This window comes from Lepisosteus oculatus, chromosome 7 (assembly GCF_040954835.1).
Source record: "Lepisosteus oculatus isolate fLepOcu1 chromosome 7, fLepOcu1.hap2, whole genome shotgun sequence".
Taxonomy (NCBI): Eukaryota; Metazoa; Chordata; class Actinopteri; order Semionotiformes; family Lepisosteidae; genus Lepisosteus; species Lepisosteus oculatus.
Window position 1 is genome coordinate 48,296,632 of NC_090702.1, and position 17,319 is coordinate 48,313,950.

Below are 17,319 nucleotides of genomic sequence, written 5' to 3' on the forward strand. Positions count from 1 at the left end.
AACAGCATTAGGTGGCTATCTTCTCACAGTCAGGCATGAATCAAGCCAGATGAGGCCACAGCACAGCTGCCACGAGGTGACGAGGTTCCCAGACACGGAAGAGACACGGGCAGTGCAGGAGGTGCTGTCATAGAAGTGGAGCCATGCAGTGGGGAAGATATCCCCTCGTCACTGTGGCAGCTGCTGTTTTCCTGAGGCCCTTCTTAATCCTGGGGCCCCTCTGCTGGGACAGAGGAAAGTTCGAAAAGACAAATTTCAAGACCTGCTTGCCGTCAGGCCAGCTATCTGCCCTGCCACTGAGAAGGATCCTGCACCGTAATCTACTCTTCTGTGCAGTCCTGGTCCTGGAGGGGTCAGTGTGTCTACAGCAGGACTGTCCAGTCCCAGTCCAGGAGGGGGCGCTGTGTCTACAGCAGGGCTGTCCAGTCCTGGTCCAGGAGGGGGCGCTGTGTCTACAGCAGGACTGTCAAGTCCCGGTCCAGGAGGGGGCGCTGTGTCTACAGCAGGGCTGTCCAGTCCTGGTCCTGGAGGGGCCGCTGTGTCTACAGCAGGGCTGTCCAGTCCTGGTCCTGGACGGGTCAGTGTGTCTACAGCAGGGCTGTCCAGTCCTGGTCCTGGAGGGGGCACTGTGTCAACAGCAGGACTGTCCAGTCCTGGTCCTGGAGGGGTCAGTGTGTCTACTGCAGGGCTGTCCAGTCCTGGTCCTGGAGGGGTCAGTGTGTCTACTGCAGGGCTGTCCAGTCCTGGTCCTGGAGGGGGTGCTGTGTCTACAGCAGGACTGTCCAGTCCTGGTCCTGGACGGGTCAGTGTGTCTGCAGCAGAGCTGTCCAGTCCCGGTCCTGGAGGGGGCGCTGTGTCTACAGCAGGGCTGTCCAGTCCTGGTCCTGGAGGGGGCGCTGTGTCTACAGCAGGGCTGTCCAGTCCTGGTCCTGGACGGGTCAGTGTGTCTACAGCAGGGCTGTCCAGTCCCGGTCCTGGAGGGGGCGCTGTGTCTACAGCAGGGCTGTCCAGTCCTGGTCCTGGAGGGGTCAGTGTGTCTACAGCAGGACTGTCCAGTCCCGGTCCTGGAGGGGTCAGTGTGCCTACGGCAGGGCCGTCCAGTCCTGGTCCTGGAGGGGTCAGTGTGTCTATGGCAGGGCCGTCCAGTCCCGGTCCTGGAGGGGTCAGTGTGTCTACAGCAGGGCTGTCCAGTCCTGGTCCTGGAGGGGTCAAGGTGTCCACAGCAGGAAGGTCCAGTCCCGGTCCTGGAGGGGGCACTGTGTCTACAGCAGGACTGTCCAGTCCCGGTCCTGGAGGGGTCAGTGTGCCTACGGCAGGGCCGTCCAGTCCTGGTCCTGGAGGGGTCAGTGTGTCTTTGGCAGGGCCGTCCAGTCCCGGTCCTGGAGGGGTCAGTGTGTCTTCAGCAGGGCTGTCCAGTCCTGGTCCCGGAGGGGGTGCTGTGTCCACAGCAGGGCTGTCCAGTCCCGGTCCTGGAGGGGGCGCTGTGTCTACAACAGGGCTGTCCAGTGCTGTCCCTTTAAAGATGCTGATCAGCATCTGAAGAGCTGGGAGGAGCTGGTAAATCGGTCCTGAGCTGGTCAGGTTCTCGACACGCGAATCATGGCTCTCACAGTGGAGCGGCCCTGGAGTGGGCCAGAGCGCTGCTGTAAGCTCGCTGCGCTGCACCATGTGACCTCGTACGCAGGGTTGTGGCATGAGGCGACGAGAGCGACCAGTGCTGGTGAGGCAAAGGCGAGTTCAGGACCGGCAGCCGGAAGCAGGTCCACTAACTCAGCGTCTCTCGCCTTTGTCACTTCCACAGGCCACACCACCCCTCTCCCCCCTCCACACGCACCTCACCGGCCCAGGAATGTTATTTTAAATATTTTGAACAAAACTCGTCTAGGTGTTTAACCTGAGTTTGCCTCGGTATGGAGCCACCTTACCCTAGCAGCGAGATACGCTTGGGCGCGCCTTTGTTATTTGATCTTCTTCAGACACGAAACGGTTAACCTGCACTGCAGGCCATTTCCCCCGTCAGCTTCTGCTCTCTCATCTCTACACAGCCAACATGCAACACGAGGCTTAGATTGCTCCTCAAAGTAATGTACCAGCAACATCTCATTCACTCAGCGCTGATTTTTCTCAGGTGTGACTTGTCCAGAATTGCGCGGCGCACCTGTGCCGCGGCGCGCCGGTTGAGAGACGCGGCTCTGGAATCCCTCTTGGGCATCCCTGAGGCTCGAGCTGCTTTCGCAGGTGTCTTCCAGGGCTCCCATTCGTGTTGGCCTGGGGTGTGGGGGTGTGCGAGACGGCTGTAGCTGTGCTCTGCCACTGCTGGATGTGATCACCAGTACTGGTGGGCTCAGCGCCACCCAGCGCTGGGTTTGTAGGGCTTAGTGAGGTCACTAAGCAACAGGCTCGGCGCCAGTGAGGCCTTGTGTGTGTGTGTGTGGAGCCAGCAGAGGCTGACATAGAACCAGCTTGCGATCACACTCATTAACCTGTCCCAGAGCCCCCCCCGTCTGCGGCCGTGTCCTCAGAGCCAGACAGAGCCCGCTGCAGGGATACGGCACATGTCATTCCTGCAGGGGCGTGTCGAGAGAGGCCGGTCCTCCCCCGGGATGCGCTGCGGTTTGAATTGAATCTGTGGTGCGAGCGCCGTGCCGGGCGGGGCCGGGGATGAGCGGAGCCTGCTCTCTGGTGTGCCGAGAGTTGGCGAGGCCAGGCTCACGCAGAAGGTGCTGTGATGGAGGTCTGGGACTCTGCTGCCAGAGATGCAATGACTCAAACTGCAGTCCTAGGGTTCTGGCAGACACCCGAATCCTACTACTCAGCTACAAGCACAGGAGGCAGTAGCGTACACACAGCAAATCAGAAACCCCTATTTCCTGAAGCGACACCAGATCCCTGATCTCTGGTCCTCTGGAGACCTACAATATACCTACTGCCTTTCTTTCCAGCTGAGCTCTGAATGCCTGGAGTGGATCAATCGGTTACTTGATCAGGAGAAGTCAACCTGGCTTTCCTGTCTGCCTGGAAGACCAGGAGGACTGTGGCTGTCAGACGCAGCGGACAGGCAGACAGATGGACAGACGGACAGATGGACAGGGTGCTGTGGGTCTCACACACCCAGACACAAGCACAGCAGTGCTGCTGGTGCAGCCGGTGCCAGTGGGTCAGGATGCCCTTGCCTCCCTGCCTGCCTCTCCTTTCACCCTCAGAGAGAAATAAATACGCCTTCTGTCACTCTGAGTGCAATACTGTGATGCTGGTGACCCGCGACGATCGGAAATCTATAGCCTGCAGTCACAGCCAGGAAGATGGCTTTGGGATACTGGAGGGGCTGATTTCACTCATAATAAATAATATTTGACATTATTATTAAGTTTATTTAAATTAACATAATCGGTTAATTATGTTAATCAAAATGAACTAAACAACAGGGTATAAAAACCAGTGTAACACCTAGTGAATTTGCTTTTACATATACCAACGTTAAAGATATGCATAAAGGACACAACTTCCAAAAGATCTCTGTAGATTTCCTGCCCCGTCATAGTTCCCCGAAAGAGAGATACTGTTGCTCAGTTTCGAGATCAAATCTCAGTTTGGCAGTTTTGAAGGTCAGAGGTAAAGGCAGCCTTTCTGAATTGTAATCTTACAAAAGTACTGTGTGTGGTGGTGTTTATGCCAATTTGTATCCTAGTCCTTAATGAATTGATTTCCATCTTCTTTCTGCTTTACAGGGACCAGAGGACACAAGTAGAAACTACAGTACCTGTAGGTGCATTTTAAAACAGGAGGTGCTTCTTTACACAAGGGGTTTTGTGACTCTGCAACAAGCCGATACCCTGACCTCTTTCTAGAAACAGCTCCATGAGATCACTGGATGAAGGGGCTGTTTACTACCCCATCTGCTGCATGGGATGGATGACTTTGTCTTCTCATTTAGACATGTTCTTACACTCTCAGAACTCAAATCAAGTCAAGCTGTGTTAAAATGATACAATGTAGTAGTTGGACCTTAATTCTAGTCAACACACTACAGGAGTGGCATTGCTACTCTAGAGGCAGCGCAAAAGAAACTAAAGTGCAAGTTATGTTTAGGAGCATAACCAAGCGGACGTTCTTTACACAGAGAGTAGGGGATGACAGGAGAAAAGCCCAGGACCATACTCTTGAAGCTGGCTCTGTGGAATCCTTCAGGAAACACCCTGAAAGGCTCTTGGACAGTTAAGCTACCTGCCATGATAAGAGCAAGGTGGACTCATGGCTTCCTTTCTTCAGCTCTGATGTTCTAATTATTTGCCTTTCAATGCCCAGGAGATTTGACTAAGGTGGCTAAAATCCTGGAAATAGACTGGATCACATATGCTCCAGCTTTTAAATGCAGACAGAAACAGAAAAGCTCCAGAGCACACTGAGAAATTATACACAGGACTGAGCACAGGAGGCATTTGGCTGCACAGAGCTGCTGGGAATAAAGTCATCAGAATCTGGTACCGTCCAGGAAGGGCGTGATCAATAAGCCACATGCAGTTAGGCCTGGGTCATGGGCGGAACGCCTGCTCATTTATACATTTTTAAAGACTTTTTTTGCCAGGATAATTAAGGCGAATAACAGTCGTAGACAGCAGACTATTCTCAGTCGCACCAATTCTAGAGCTCTCTAAAGCTCTAATGTATTTATTGAGTGGTTCCTAGTTTCAAAGTTATGTTATGGTGATAGCCTCTTACATACAGCACGCCTATTAAGAGATTCGTGTGACAAGATAAAAGCTTTGTAATGTCATTATCATCTCTATTGCAGCCTGTCCACAACAGACAGGATATAAAACTGGCGTTGGAGACAGAAAGTCTAAGACGTTCGCTGAAACGATATAATACAGACTCACTGCACAATCCGAGATTCTGAAAAACAATACCTCTCTCCTGGCATTAAGGCTTCCCTTACGATGTAAAAGTTCTGGTCCCAGCATGCTAATCGCCCCTCGTTTCATTATGACATTATTACCACATCAAGAGGAAGAAGATCAAGGCACAAACCAATCTTTGACTGGAAATCTGGCTGTCGTGCCATTCTTCTGACCACTACCTTGTTTTTACCCAGAGATCTGACTTAAAAACAGGAAACCAAAAAAAAACCATCAACCCAGATCTCTGCATTCGGTGTTGCATCTTCCCTCCTGCTCTCCCATGTGACTGAAATGCACGAGCGAACTCCTGCTGCTTCTGATGCTGCTCACATGCTCCCTGTCAGCCCGCCTGCTGCCCCCCTTCCTCTCCCCGTGCCTCTCTGTCGCTCCGTCGTCTCCTTCGCGGTGCTCCCCGCCTCTCCTCTCTCACACACAGCAGTCCTCCATGTGGCGGCGGAGTGTTTCCCAAACCCTGCCTGCCTCCATTTTGAGGAGGGCTGAGCCTCCTCCCTGTCTGCTCGGCTCCCGCCCCCCCGCCCCCACTCTCCCCCAGACACCTGGGAGCTGAGCGGTGCAGACGCCCCCCCGACACATCTGGAACACAGCTCCCAGCGACTGCACGCGCAAGTCTGCCCCCTCCAAACACGCCGCGGTGGCCTCCTCTCGGCGGCGATCGCTCGGTGTTTCAGAGACCTTCTCTCAGCTTCTGTGCAGAGAAAAGCCTCTGCGATTCCGAAACCTTCTCTCCGAATCCCGGCAATCCGCCTGCTGAACGTGTTTTCCACAAACACCCTGGGGGGGGGGGAGCCCTCGTTAACCTTTGAGAGGAGAATAAAAGAGGGTGCTTCCTACCCCTTCGGGGTGAGAGTCTGGAACTTCTTTACACAAAGGGTTGTAGATGTATGGAGCGGGCTAACCAGTCCATGTTGTTGAAGCCTATGCCGTGAGATGACATACTCACAGGAAGGTGTGTTTTTACACAAAGGGTTGTGGGGGGCGTAGAAAGTAACATTCTGGCTTCTTTCAAGACATGGCTGGAAGAGATCCTAAATTCCAGATAGGAGGCACTTCTTTACACAGAGAGTTGTGGAGGTATGGAACAAGGTGCCCTGCCATGTTGAGGAAGCTGATATCCTGGTATCCTTGGATCAATTAGCTACTAACTACCAAATGGGCTAAATGGGTTGAATGGCTTGCTCTAATTACCCTTCCTATGTTTTATGCAAATGTCTGCAGAGATCTTTTATTTAATATTTTGTAGGCGCCTTGGTAACCATGAAGACAGCTTGGAGCACGCTCTCACTGGTGGTGGAACTGGCATTTCCAATATAACGCAGTATCACTGTCAGCCATTTTTGATCTACAGTTCTGCCCCAGATGATGGATATAAGAAAGGTTCAAAATCCTCTGAAAAATTGATCAAGTCAACCTTAACCACAGAACACAGGTGGAGACTGAGTAAAAGTACATTTAGATCTGAGAAACAGAAGGCCCTTCTTTACACAAAGGGTTGAGAGAGTACGGAACAAAACTACTCAACCTGGATGTTGAATCCAGAGCCCTGGTTTCTTTCAAGAAGCAGCTGGATGAGACTTGGATCACCAATGTCTTACCCAGTGATCATCATTAGTGGTCCTGGATCTTCATCTGAGTTGTTAGTGAGATGATATCAATTACGAACTCCATTGAGTAAATTCTGATGACCACTGCAAAGTGTTTAGCCCTGGGACAGCCAATCAGATCCACAGTTTGGCAAACGTTCTAGGTCTGTTTCATGTCTTAGCTGTCAAGGACTAGGGAAGGAAAACAGCCATTTAATTTAAGTAATTTGCAGTCTCAGGTCTTCTTGGGTTTTGGGCCATCATTGGCCTGAGTGATTAGTTTGAGGTGGCTGCAAATCATCCCTGATTGGCTGCACTTCAAGAGCCACAGAGAGTTTCACTGTTCAGCTAATCTGGACTCTCAGTTTCTTAACTGACCTAAGCACATAGTGGTGTACTTAGTGGTGTACATAGCAGTGGTGGGTGGCTCTGTTGGTAAGGATCTGCGCCTGTGGCTGGAAGGTTGCTGGTTCGTATCCTATGGCCAGCAGAGGAATCCTACTCTGTCGGGCCCCGGAGCAAGGCCCTTAACCCCAGGTGCTCCAGGGGTGCTGTATAAATGGCTGCCCCTGCGCTCTTACCCCTAAGCTTCTCTCCCTGTCTGTGTGTCTCATGGAGAGCAAGCAGGGGTATGTGAAAAGACAAATTCCTAATGCAAGAAATTGTATATGGCCAATAAAGTGATCTTATTTTACAATGGTACTTTGCTCTGTTATTGTCCACATCTATAACTACCGAGGATTTCCCAGTGACTAGAGGCCCAGCAGCGCTGTGGACCTCCAGAATGGAACTTGAGCATCACTGATTTTGCCTTTTGAGGAGCCTGAGTTTCCTTTACAGCTTGCTGCAGGCCGGTAGCTCTTGGACACCCCCGGATCGAGAGCCCTTGCTCTTTTACTTGCTGCCTCACACAAGAACTAAACAGACAGATCTTTAAGAGGACACAATGGAATTCTGAGTCGGCACTGAGATGTTATCACAAATCCAGGCTCATCTTGTGCCTCCAATCTAAAATAATGTTACCTGGTCTATGCTAAAGAGGGGAAGATGGAAATGTAGAACAGATGAGCCAGAGGAGGAGAGGAGGGAGAGGGGGGAGGAGACAGCACCAGCAGGAAAGAGACAGTAATATAGATAAAGAGCACATAGAGGTTGCATGGTTGCACTGCAGCGAGCCCTGAGTGAAGGTTTTGTGTCATCTGTCAAGAGCCGGCCATATGCTCTCCTTAGATCCAAATGAATTTCTTCATCTTAAGCACTGTCTTTCCCCGGCCTCAAACTAGGGTTTTCATCCAACTGAGCAGTCCGATGCTCAAGTGAAATAATTCTGAGTTTCAGTGCTTTAAATAATTTGTTTGATTACAATAAAACTGGATGGAAATTTGGAAACTTCAAAAGCTTTCACAGAGGAGAACGGTTGCACACTTAGTGTTAAATGAAGGGTGGGATGAACTAACATGAAATCGATTGAGTCCAAAAGTACAGGTTTGCTGAGAGACACTCCCATCGGAGGCACAGCGTCCGTGAACGCCTTCAACCTCTATATCTGGCTCTTTGATGGTTTCTTTTCTTATCTGTCTGACGTAAGATCTGCCTTCAAAGCTGAGAACAGCAGGGGCTTCTTTACACAAAGGGTTGTGGGAGTGTGGAACAAAAGACCAAGCCAGGTTGTTGAAGCTTCGTCCGAGAACTGGCCCGGATGAGATTTCTGGATCAATTAACGACAAACTACCACACAGGCTAGATGGCCCAATGGCATCCGCTCATGTGTGAGCTTTCTTACTCTCATGTCCTCTCTTCTTAACTCTATATGAAGGCATGGGTCAACACACGCATTGGTTAGCCAACAGCACGTTTCTAATTGGGTACCAAGACGTTATCTTCGTCAGAGCACTTAAAGGAAGTTTGCAACACAGCACAAGCTTTCCTAAGTGTTGTGAATGGCCTACAGCACACAGACCCTATTCTCAGTGTGCCTTTATAGTCCTTTCTAATTGAAAAGAAGCAGAAAGGCTCTGGATTGCTCTGGTGATGATGAGGCCCGGTAATGTGATCTGCAGTCATAGACATGTGGTTGTCAGCAGGCTGCATCATCTCCAGCAACGTTCTGCACTGATCTGTGTATTGTTGCTGGGAAAATGATTATTGGACAACAACATTGCTCACAAGCCTATCGGATGCTTTAAACATCCGCGAAAATGGGACGATTTCTGCTGAATTGATTAGTTTAAGGCACGGGCTGTGAAGAGGCATACTGATTTCTGTGGCTGTATGTCTGTGCTCAGGAGACTTTCAAGTCTCTGGGGATCTTTTCAGCTTTGCCAGTGATTAAACATCGCCTGTCCTATTGCTAATCATCCGTGCTGTTTTCTAGGATAGCTGTAACAGCTGAGGAGGGTATGCGTGGGTTCTGAATGGAGACTGGCGAAAGGGAAAATTTGTCGTTTAACATTGTCTGTTTTTACGTGTGACAGGTTTCGCTACCTATTTATCAGAGACACGGACTGAAGGATGCAGTTGAACCTTGTTTTTATTGGGTCCTGCAGAATAACAAGCAGCTAACCGGTTCAGCACCACGGACAGCTCTTGACACGCTGGCTGCTGAGACTGCAGGGAGCGGGCACAAGTGCTGTACATGTCCCGGGGTACCAGCCGGGATACCAGCCTTAATGTAGCTGCAAGAACTGCTAAATAACTGCTAGCAATAACTTCTAAATTAAAAAAAAATGCTCAAGACAGGTTATCTTACACCGTCCACGGCTTCTGCGCGAATCTCGTACTTTACCAAGAGCACAAATTGACGCGATCCCATGTCCAGTCCACTTCCTCAGGTGTCTGTAACTGTCAACACAAGCTCCAGGAAAACTACACACCGCAACGTGACTTGCGGACTGGTACAGACGCAGACTGGAGACACGGGTTGGCTCTGCTGTTCGCCAGCCCGCACAGAGGTGCTCCCAAACCCTGCCGTGCTACACCAACTACTGATCATGGTCCTCACACCGGCAGCCGCCATCTCTTGGCGCGACACGCCACAAACGCGTCGTTTGAACTGCTCTGTCCTGGACTTATACATTTATCATCACTCTGAAGGGCTTTTTTTTTGGGACTTCTAAAACATCGGGTTTTTGTTTTAGTTCCACAGGAAACACAACAGGACTTAAAGCAGAATGTCCGTAAATGTGTGTTACGAATGTAGACCGAGGCGTCTAACATTTCGGCAATCTGTGAGTCAAAGAAACTCCTCCTGAAACCCAAACAATCAGATAACCAGCTCCTGTCAGCAGGTTCATCGATAGGGCTCCATGTTCCCCAATTACCCTATTTGCATATCTTTTTACCACCTTTCTGAGTCACAGCGGCCGGGGTACAGTATCTATTCGTGCAGCCGCTGACTCACGCACCCGGGCAGAGAGGGAGTGAGAGGCATGCGGTCCGGTCGCGGGACCCGGGCGCTCGTCTCCCAGGCAACAGGCACCCGGCGGCAGGCCGCCCCTGCCGGATCCGACAGCGGCTTGTCTGCGGTTTTGACACACTTGCGTTCACATTCAGAAACACGGGGTTATTTTAAGCGCGGTTTCCAGACAAGGGGCTTTGCGCGTCGCTACACCTTTGCGGCCGCGACCCCAGGACCGCGAAACGACCGTTTCAGCCAAGACCACAAGTGCTCCCTGCTCTGCGGTATTATTGTGTCTGGTGTGGGTTTATTTTATGCACCACCAAGGGATGACAGAGTACAAAAACACCCCCCTCCCCTTCAATAATAATAATAATAATAATAATAATAATAATAATTATTATAATGATGAATATTATTTCCGGAAGGCTAACTCACCGGAGGCGAGCTGCATCCAGCCGCAGATCTTGTAGACGGTGGCGGTGCTGCAGAAGAAGAAGAGGGCGAAGCAGACGATGCAGGTGATGACCAGGACCATGGAGAGCCCGATGAAGAAGGACGCGGCCTTGAAGGCGCCGGAGGGGATGGAGCTGAACTCGGTGAAGCTGCCCTGGCAGGTCAGCTCCCGGGACATCCCGTTCCCGATGCAGTAGTGGAAGAGGCCGAAGTAGCCGGCCTGGGGCGTCTCCACGCCGTCCCCGATCCAGTAGGGCTGGATGAAGCACACCACGTTGACGATGGCGAAGAGGATGGTGAAGATGGCCCACAGGACGCCGATGGCGCGGGAGTTCCTCACGTAGTTGGTCCGGTAGATTTTGGCCGCCTCTTGGGCGGGGAGCATGGCGGCCGGCGTCCCCGGAACCATGCTGATCCAAAACAAAGCAGTACTTCTCCTTTTCTTTAAGGGGAAAAACAAGTCTTATTCGAGGACCATAAAGCAGAGCGAAAATAAAACAAACAAACAAACTGCTGTCGTCTTCGTTTGTATCAGGGTCTCCGAGTCTCCTTCTGTACTGGAAGCAACAGTTTCAGACGGGGGCGGGGGTCTCGGCGGCTTGTGTCTTATTTAAATGGTCCCCCGCGTCGGGCAAGGACTGTGCTGCGGGAGGAGAGCCCACGGCCCACGGCCCGCGTCTCACGGCGCAGCCCGCAGCCCGCTCCAGCCTCCGGCCGCTCCGGGGTCCCGCTGTCTCCTGGCTGGCCGATAGCCGCTCGCCCGCCGTGGCTCGGGAGGCGAGAGAGCTCTGACCCCTCACCCTTTGCCAGATATATCAGATAGTCTCGAAAAAGGGGGAAATGACAACACACTGTAAGCACGTACTTTGTTCTGAGCAGGGCTTGCGCCGAAACGCCCGCCAAAGCTGTCTATATCATCATTATGAAAAAAAAAACAACAAAATAAAAAGACTAGTCTGATTTTTTTTTTGGTGTGCTTTTAGACGCTATTAATTAAAACGACTTGCGAGGGAGTCAGAAAAAGCGAGAGAGGTTTTTTTTTTTTACCTTGGAATCAGCCTGGTAGCCGCAGTCGTTTGGTTGCTACGGAGATTATTTTGAACAACCTTCAGTTTCGTCCGAAAAAAACAAAAACAAAACAAAACATTGATGTCAAAAAGAATCACAGGAAGACGGATACCAAAATGCAACATCCACCTGGTTTCCTCAGCTAGGAGTATGAATGAGACATGGTGTTCGGGTCCTTGATCCCAGCCGGTTAATCTGCTATGTATTCTTCACGAACACCTGTGTTCGAGCAAATCTGTCTGCCTCGTTAGCGGTCTGCTTCAGCAGCGAGAATCGCGGACCCTCCGTCTCATTGAGAGTGAAGACGGCCCCAGCAGCCGGTTACAATCCATTTTTATTAATCCAGATTACATTGCGTGTTTAGAGAAGGAGAAGAGAAGGGGGAGGAAAAATCAGACATACGCGGCGCACGATTTGCAACACAGAAGGAACGAGATTCCTCCCTCCCCTCCCGCCCCTTCTCCTCTGGGCCGGATCTTCAGTTTTAGACGGGGTCAGACGCAGCGACAGCCTCCTCTGTCGGTGTCCCGGTGCCCTCTAGCCGCGCACAGCCCGGCCCGTCTGCGGCGCCGAGCCGCCTCTGTGTCCGGGCGCGGAGGAGACAGCGGGGGATCGCTGGTCTCGGCTACGGGCGGTAACGCCGCAGAGCGCCCACTCTCTCCGCGGCCGTGCGTCCGTCCCTAGCTGGCCTGTCTACAGGTCCTGTCATCCACCCAGCGCCTGACTGTAAGAGCCAAGCAGCGCTCCCTCCTCTCTCTCTCTCTCTCTCACTCTCTCTCTGCCTGTCCACCCCCTCCCCCCCCTTCTCTCCCCCCACCCTCTTCTCGGTGCGTGTTTACCCAGTAGCGGTTAAGGGCTCCACGGCACATGTATGTGACACATACAGTACACCGCACCGCACAGCTGCCGGCCGGGGCTGACGTCAGCGGGGAGGTTAGAGAACATTCCGCTCCTGCGACAGGTGGCTTTCTGTCAGGGAGAGGAGGAGACACTGATCGCCACGCTGCTGTCTTGATCGCCGTTTCTCCGCCGTGATTTGTAAGAGAGCGGGTAATAACGCCCCCCTCCCCGCTCCTCCGCACACACATGCACAACACCCCCGAGAAAGAAAGTGCGACAAGCAAGGCGACTTCACAATATACTTCAGGCTCCTGTGGCCATCAGCATACTGTCTACTGTATCACGTTAACGCAGTGCTACTGCAGTGTTCACTGGTAACCGTCTGACGTCTTCACAACGTTATCTGAAGCGGGAACAGCTCACATCTCAGAAACATAGTCTCCCTTCAGGGTTTGTAACCCTGGAGTAAAAACCCTTGCCAGAGCAGGTTTATCTTAGCAGTACAAGCCCTGGAAATCTGGGCACAGCATGGTGCTCTAGCTGGGTCACCAGGGAAGTCAGAAGGAATCCAGAGCAGCATGAATACCATGTGCAATTCACAGGGCAGAGAACAAGTCTGCGAACCCCCATTACAATCTTGGGAATCACAGTTTCTGACCACGATACCCCTGCTGGCTTGTGATGGGGGGGTGTCCCGCCCAGGGTGTACCCTGTCTTGCACCCTTGGTTTGACGGAATAGGATCACGGCTCCCCTGTGACCCGGAAGTGGAACACATGGATAGACTGGTTTTGATGAAATGAGGTTACCCATCCATCCATAGTCTTTCCTTAAATAACCAAAAGATTTGATATTTACCCATGCGATATGTAAGAGGATAAAAAAGACGTAAAAAATAATAATTAGGAATCACCCATCCATGTTCTAACCACTTTATCTAATTCACTGTGACGGGGGAGCTGGAGCCTATCCCAGCAAGCAATGGGCACAGGGCAGGATACACCCTGGATGGGAAGCCAGCCCACCCCAGGACACATACAGACGCAAACACACACACTCACACCAGGGCCAGATTTCCCAGTGGTCAATTAACCTACCAGCATGTCTTTGGACTGTGGTAACTCAGGACAACATGGGGAGAACTTACAAACTCCACACAGATAGGACTGAGCCCAGGACCCCAGCACTGCACCAGTGCTAACCACTGCACCATTGTACTGCCCAATTAAGAAACAGTATGTGAAATAATAACTGAACCCATGGTGTACTTAGCACAATTAAGAAATAGAATCAGGTGGTTAAATCATTGTAAATAACAAGTAAATGGGAGGTGAGCTTGGGCAGTACTGTCCCATACAATGGTCAAAAGGTTTGTGAATGTGGTCTTCATCATGCACATTACTGGGAATACTGTATGTCATGCCTTGACCAAAAGACATTATAGGGAACCTCAGATCAAGAGTACTTGACGATCTTCAGAAGGGATGGGATTACAAATCCGTTTCTAAACACCTGGAGCTCCATCCAGCCCCTGCCAGGCACACAAATGGAAAACATCAAGACTACATTCTATCCAGGACAGGTCGGTCTGCCGGCATTTTCCCCTTAGAGCACCCAGACAATCAACAAGGAAGTCAGGAAGAACCCCAGAGTCACATTGAAGCTTGTAACGAAGCGTTCTTTCCGGACCCTATGCAGACGACACAATCCGGGGATGAGTGAGGAAAAATGGGGGGGGGAAGCATGCAGGAGTCGGGAATGAGAATAGGGGGCGTGTCCATGGTGCGCTGGTGTTCAGGAGGGGTGTGGCCGAGGCAAACAGTCCAAAACTGAGTCCGAAGGGAAATCCGAGACGAGGCAAAAGTCCAGAGACTGGCGGTCCATCCAAGACGAAGACAAAGGGAATTAAAAACAGGAATCGGGTCGGAACCGGCACAGGAACAGGAACTAACAATGTGACGGGACCAGGCGCTCCAGGTCCCGGACTCGCCTGGTACAGGAACCAATGCAGAGCCCGGAACAGAGTGAGTGTCTGGCTTTTATAGGACCAGAAGGCAGGTATAGGGGATGAGTACAGAACAGGAAGGGCTGGAGCATCCTTAAGAGGAGGGGTGTACGATCGTGACAAGCTAGGCTAGAGGCTAAAGTCAGTGTTCCTGTCTCAGGTATCAGGAAAAGGCTGAATGGGAACAGTTTTCATGGAAAGATGGCCAGGTAGAAACCATTGCTCTCTGAAAAGAACATTGCCATCCCATCCCACCAAAGGGCATCTGGATAATCCACAAGATGGTTGGAAGATTGTTGTCTGGACAGAGAGGTCACAAGTTTAACGTTTTGCCCATAACGAGAAACAATATCTGTGGCAAAAACCAAACCCTTCCTCCAAACAGAAAGGCCTTGTCCCAGCTGTCCAGCAAGGTAGTCAGGATATCAGGGCTTGGTGCTCTGCTGTCACAGGCCCTGGGTGGGATATAAGCATTGATGGAGCCTTGAATTCAGTCTTGTATTAGCACATTCTGGACGAGAATGTCAGAACATCCATTCATCAGCTAAAGCTGAAGTGAAAGAAAGTCAATAATAATAATAAAATACACTTACATAGCACTTTTCTGGACACTCCACTCAAAGCTCTTTACAGGTAATGGGGAGTCCACTCCCCAACCACCAGTGTGCAGCCCCACCTGGATGATGTCACAGCAGCCATAGTGCACCAGTACACTCCCCACACACCAGCTCTCAGTGGGGAGGAGAGCAGAGTGATGAAGCCAGTTCACAGATGGGGATTATTAGGAGGCCATGATTGATAAAGGCCAGGAGGAAATTTGGCCAGGACACTGGGGTAACATGGTTTTGAGAATCTCCTTGGGATTTTTAATGACCACAGAGAGTCAGGACCTCAGTTTTATGCCTCATCCAAGGGATGGTGCCTTTTTAAAGTACAGTGTCCCCGTCACTATACTGGGGCATTAGGACCCACACAGACTGCAGGGTGAGCACCCCCTGCTGGCCCCACTAACACCTCCTCCAGCAGCAACCTTAGTTTTTCCCAGGAGTCTCCCATCCAGGTACTGACCAGGCTCACACCTGCTGGATTATAAGGAGGTCATGACTGGTAAAAGCCAGGAGAAAATCTGGCCAGGACACTACTATCAACACCTCTGCTATTTTTGAGAAACACCCTGGGATTTTTAAAGACCACAGAGAGTCAGAACCTCAGTTTTACATCTCACCAGAAGGACAGCATTTGTTTGTGGGGCGTTAGTACCCACACAGACTGCATGGTGAGTGCCCTCTGGTCTCCCATCCAGGTACTGGCCAGGCTCACACCTGCTTAGTTACAGTTAGTTACAGGAAAAGTCTAGTTGAAGTCATTTCTGCTGAAGGATGATCTAACAGTTGTTGATATTAAGGGTTTAACAAACGTCTTCACTGTTGGATCTGTTGGATCATTTATTATCTCCAAATACTGTGTATATTTTGTCCTTGTGTTATACATTTAATCAGGTTATCTTGATCCTTTATTAAGACTTTCATGAAGATCTAATTATGTTTTAGGTCTATATCATTGTAACGTCCCAGTGTGTGTTCTGTGTGTGTTTTTTTCTGTTATGTCCACACTGCTGACCCTTGATTATTCTCCCTTCCCCATTGGCCCACCATTACACCACACTTTCAGTATGATGTCATCATCAATTAGCTCTCAGCCAATCAGAACACATCTTATTCAGCCTATAACATGGAGGTTTTCAGCAAGGAGAGGCCTTTTGTTTGACTTTGGTCCCGTTTGCTTCTGGTTATTGCTTCGGCTTTGTTTGTTTGTTGGTTTGTTTTGCTTTGTGTGTGTATTTTCGTATTAGCTTCGGCTTTGTTGTTTTGTTGGTTTTTTGTTAGTTTCTTTGTGCTTTTGTTTGTGTGTGTTCATCCTTGTTTTGCCATTACCTTGCCCCACTGTTACATGTTCAACTTTTGTGTTCTTTTGTACCCTGCTCCTGTTGATTACTCTTGTTTTCCCTTATTTCTATTCCTGGTTCACTTGTGTTTTTGTGTGAACTTTTGTATATAAGGTTAGTTTAGGTTGTTGGGTACACTTTACACACTCGGTTGATTTTGTATTAGTACACTAGTTTCGTACGGGTGAGTGCCATTTGTCTTGTATGGTTTTGGGTAGTCAGTTAGCTAGGGTGTTGAAGACGCCGAAGACCGTGTTTTGGGTTTTCTTTTGTAGTCCGATTAGCTTTCCCTCACTGTCCTAGCCAGCTCCATTTTGTTTATTATTTTCTTTCCTTTGGCACCACTTTAGTTGCTTACCCTTGTTATCACGCTTCCTAATCCCTCACCAAAACCCACCTGCTTCCAAAAGAATTATCCTAAATGTTACACCCCTTTACCCCTAGACACTTGGGGTCGTAGCAATCATACATGGGAATGCGTGTCTGTGTATAGGCCCACTGACTGGGATTCACAATCTTTTTCCCAGCACTGCATCGAAAGCCCAGCTACCTCTCATTATCTTTAAATCAACATAACTCACACTCATGTCATTTTCTCATTTGTGTCAGAATATGCCCACACAGCCATGGATGAAAGACTTAGTCAATGACCAACAGGATTTTCACACAGGGTAGCCTTTTTATGGTTTTGAAAAGTCTTTTTGAGGAGGCCCCCTCAGCGGGTTTCCCGGATGAGTCAGTGGAAATTCACCTCTGTTTGGGTGTGAGGAAGAGAGAGGCCAGCTGGCGTAGGTTCAACCTGGATTCCTGCACACCATTCCTGTAAGGGGAGCTGGTCCAGGCTCCCGTGAAGCATAGTTCAGGACCCTATGCAGACGGTATGATCCGGAAGTAACTGGAGAAGGACAGCAGGGAAAAGACGTTGAGGATCTGGAGAATGGACTGGAGTAGAGGACAATGGGATGGAACTGAATGTTGGGGCGTTAAAGAATAAAACGCATCTCAACCCTAATATTTGTTTTTTAGGGAACATCCCACCCTTCTGTGCACGCAGCTTGACAGCTCCTGACTTTCACACGGTGAGATTCAGAGATTCAATCTCTATTGTCT

General features: G+C 50.4%; 1 protein-coding gene across 8 annotated transcripts in view; it reads right to left on the reverse strand.

Annotated features, from left to right (window-relative positions):
- The window catches only part of lhfpl3 (LHFPL tetraspan subfamily member 3), a 38,570-nt gene extending 26,026 nt beyond the window's left edge, over positions 1-12,544 (reverse strand). For 2 of the 8 annotated variants that reach the window (XR_001478972.2, XR_001478969.2), the window contains exon 1: positions 10,335-12,233. Coding sequence is in view for 6 of the 8 variants with exons in the window: in XM_015352248.2 (XP_015207734.1) it covers positions 10,335-10,761 (427 nt within the window). In the remaining 2 variants the exon portion in view is untranslated. Of the gene's footprint in view, positions 1-10,334; positions 12,234-12,259 lie in introns of those variants that run through there. The other 6 variants (XM_015352248.2, XM_015352246.2, XM_015352247.2 and 3 more) reach the window with 6 other exon arrangements.
- Positions 12,545-17,319: the final 4,775 nt, after the last annotated feature.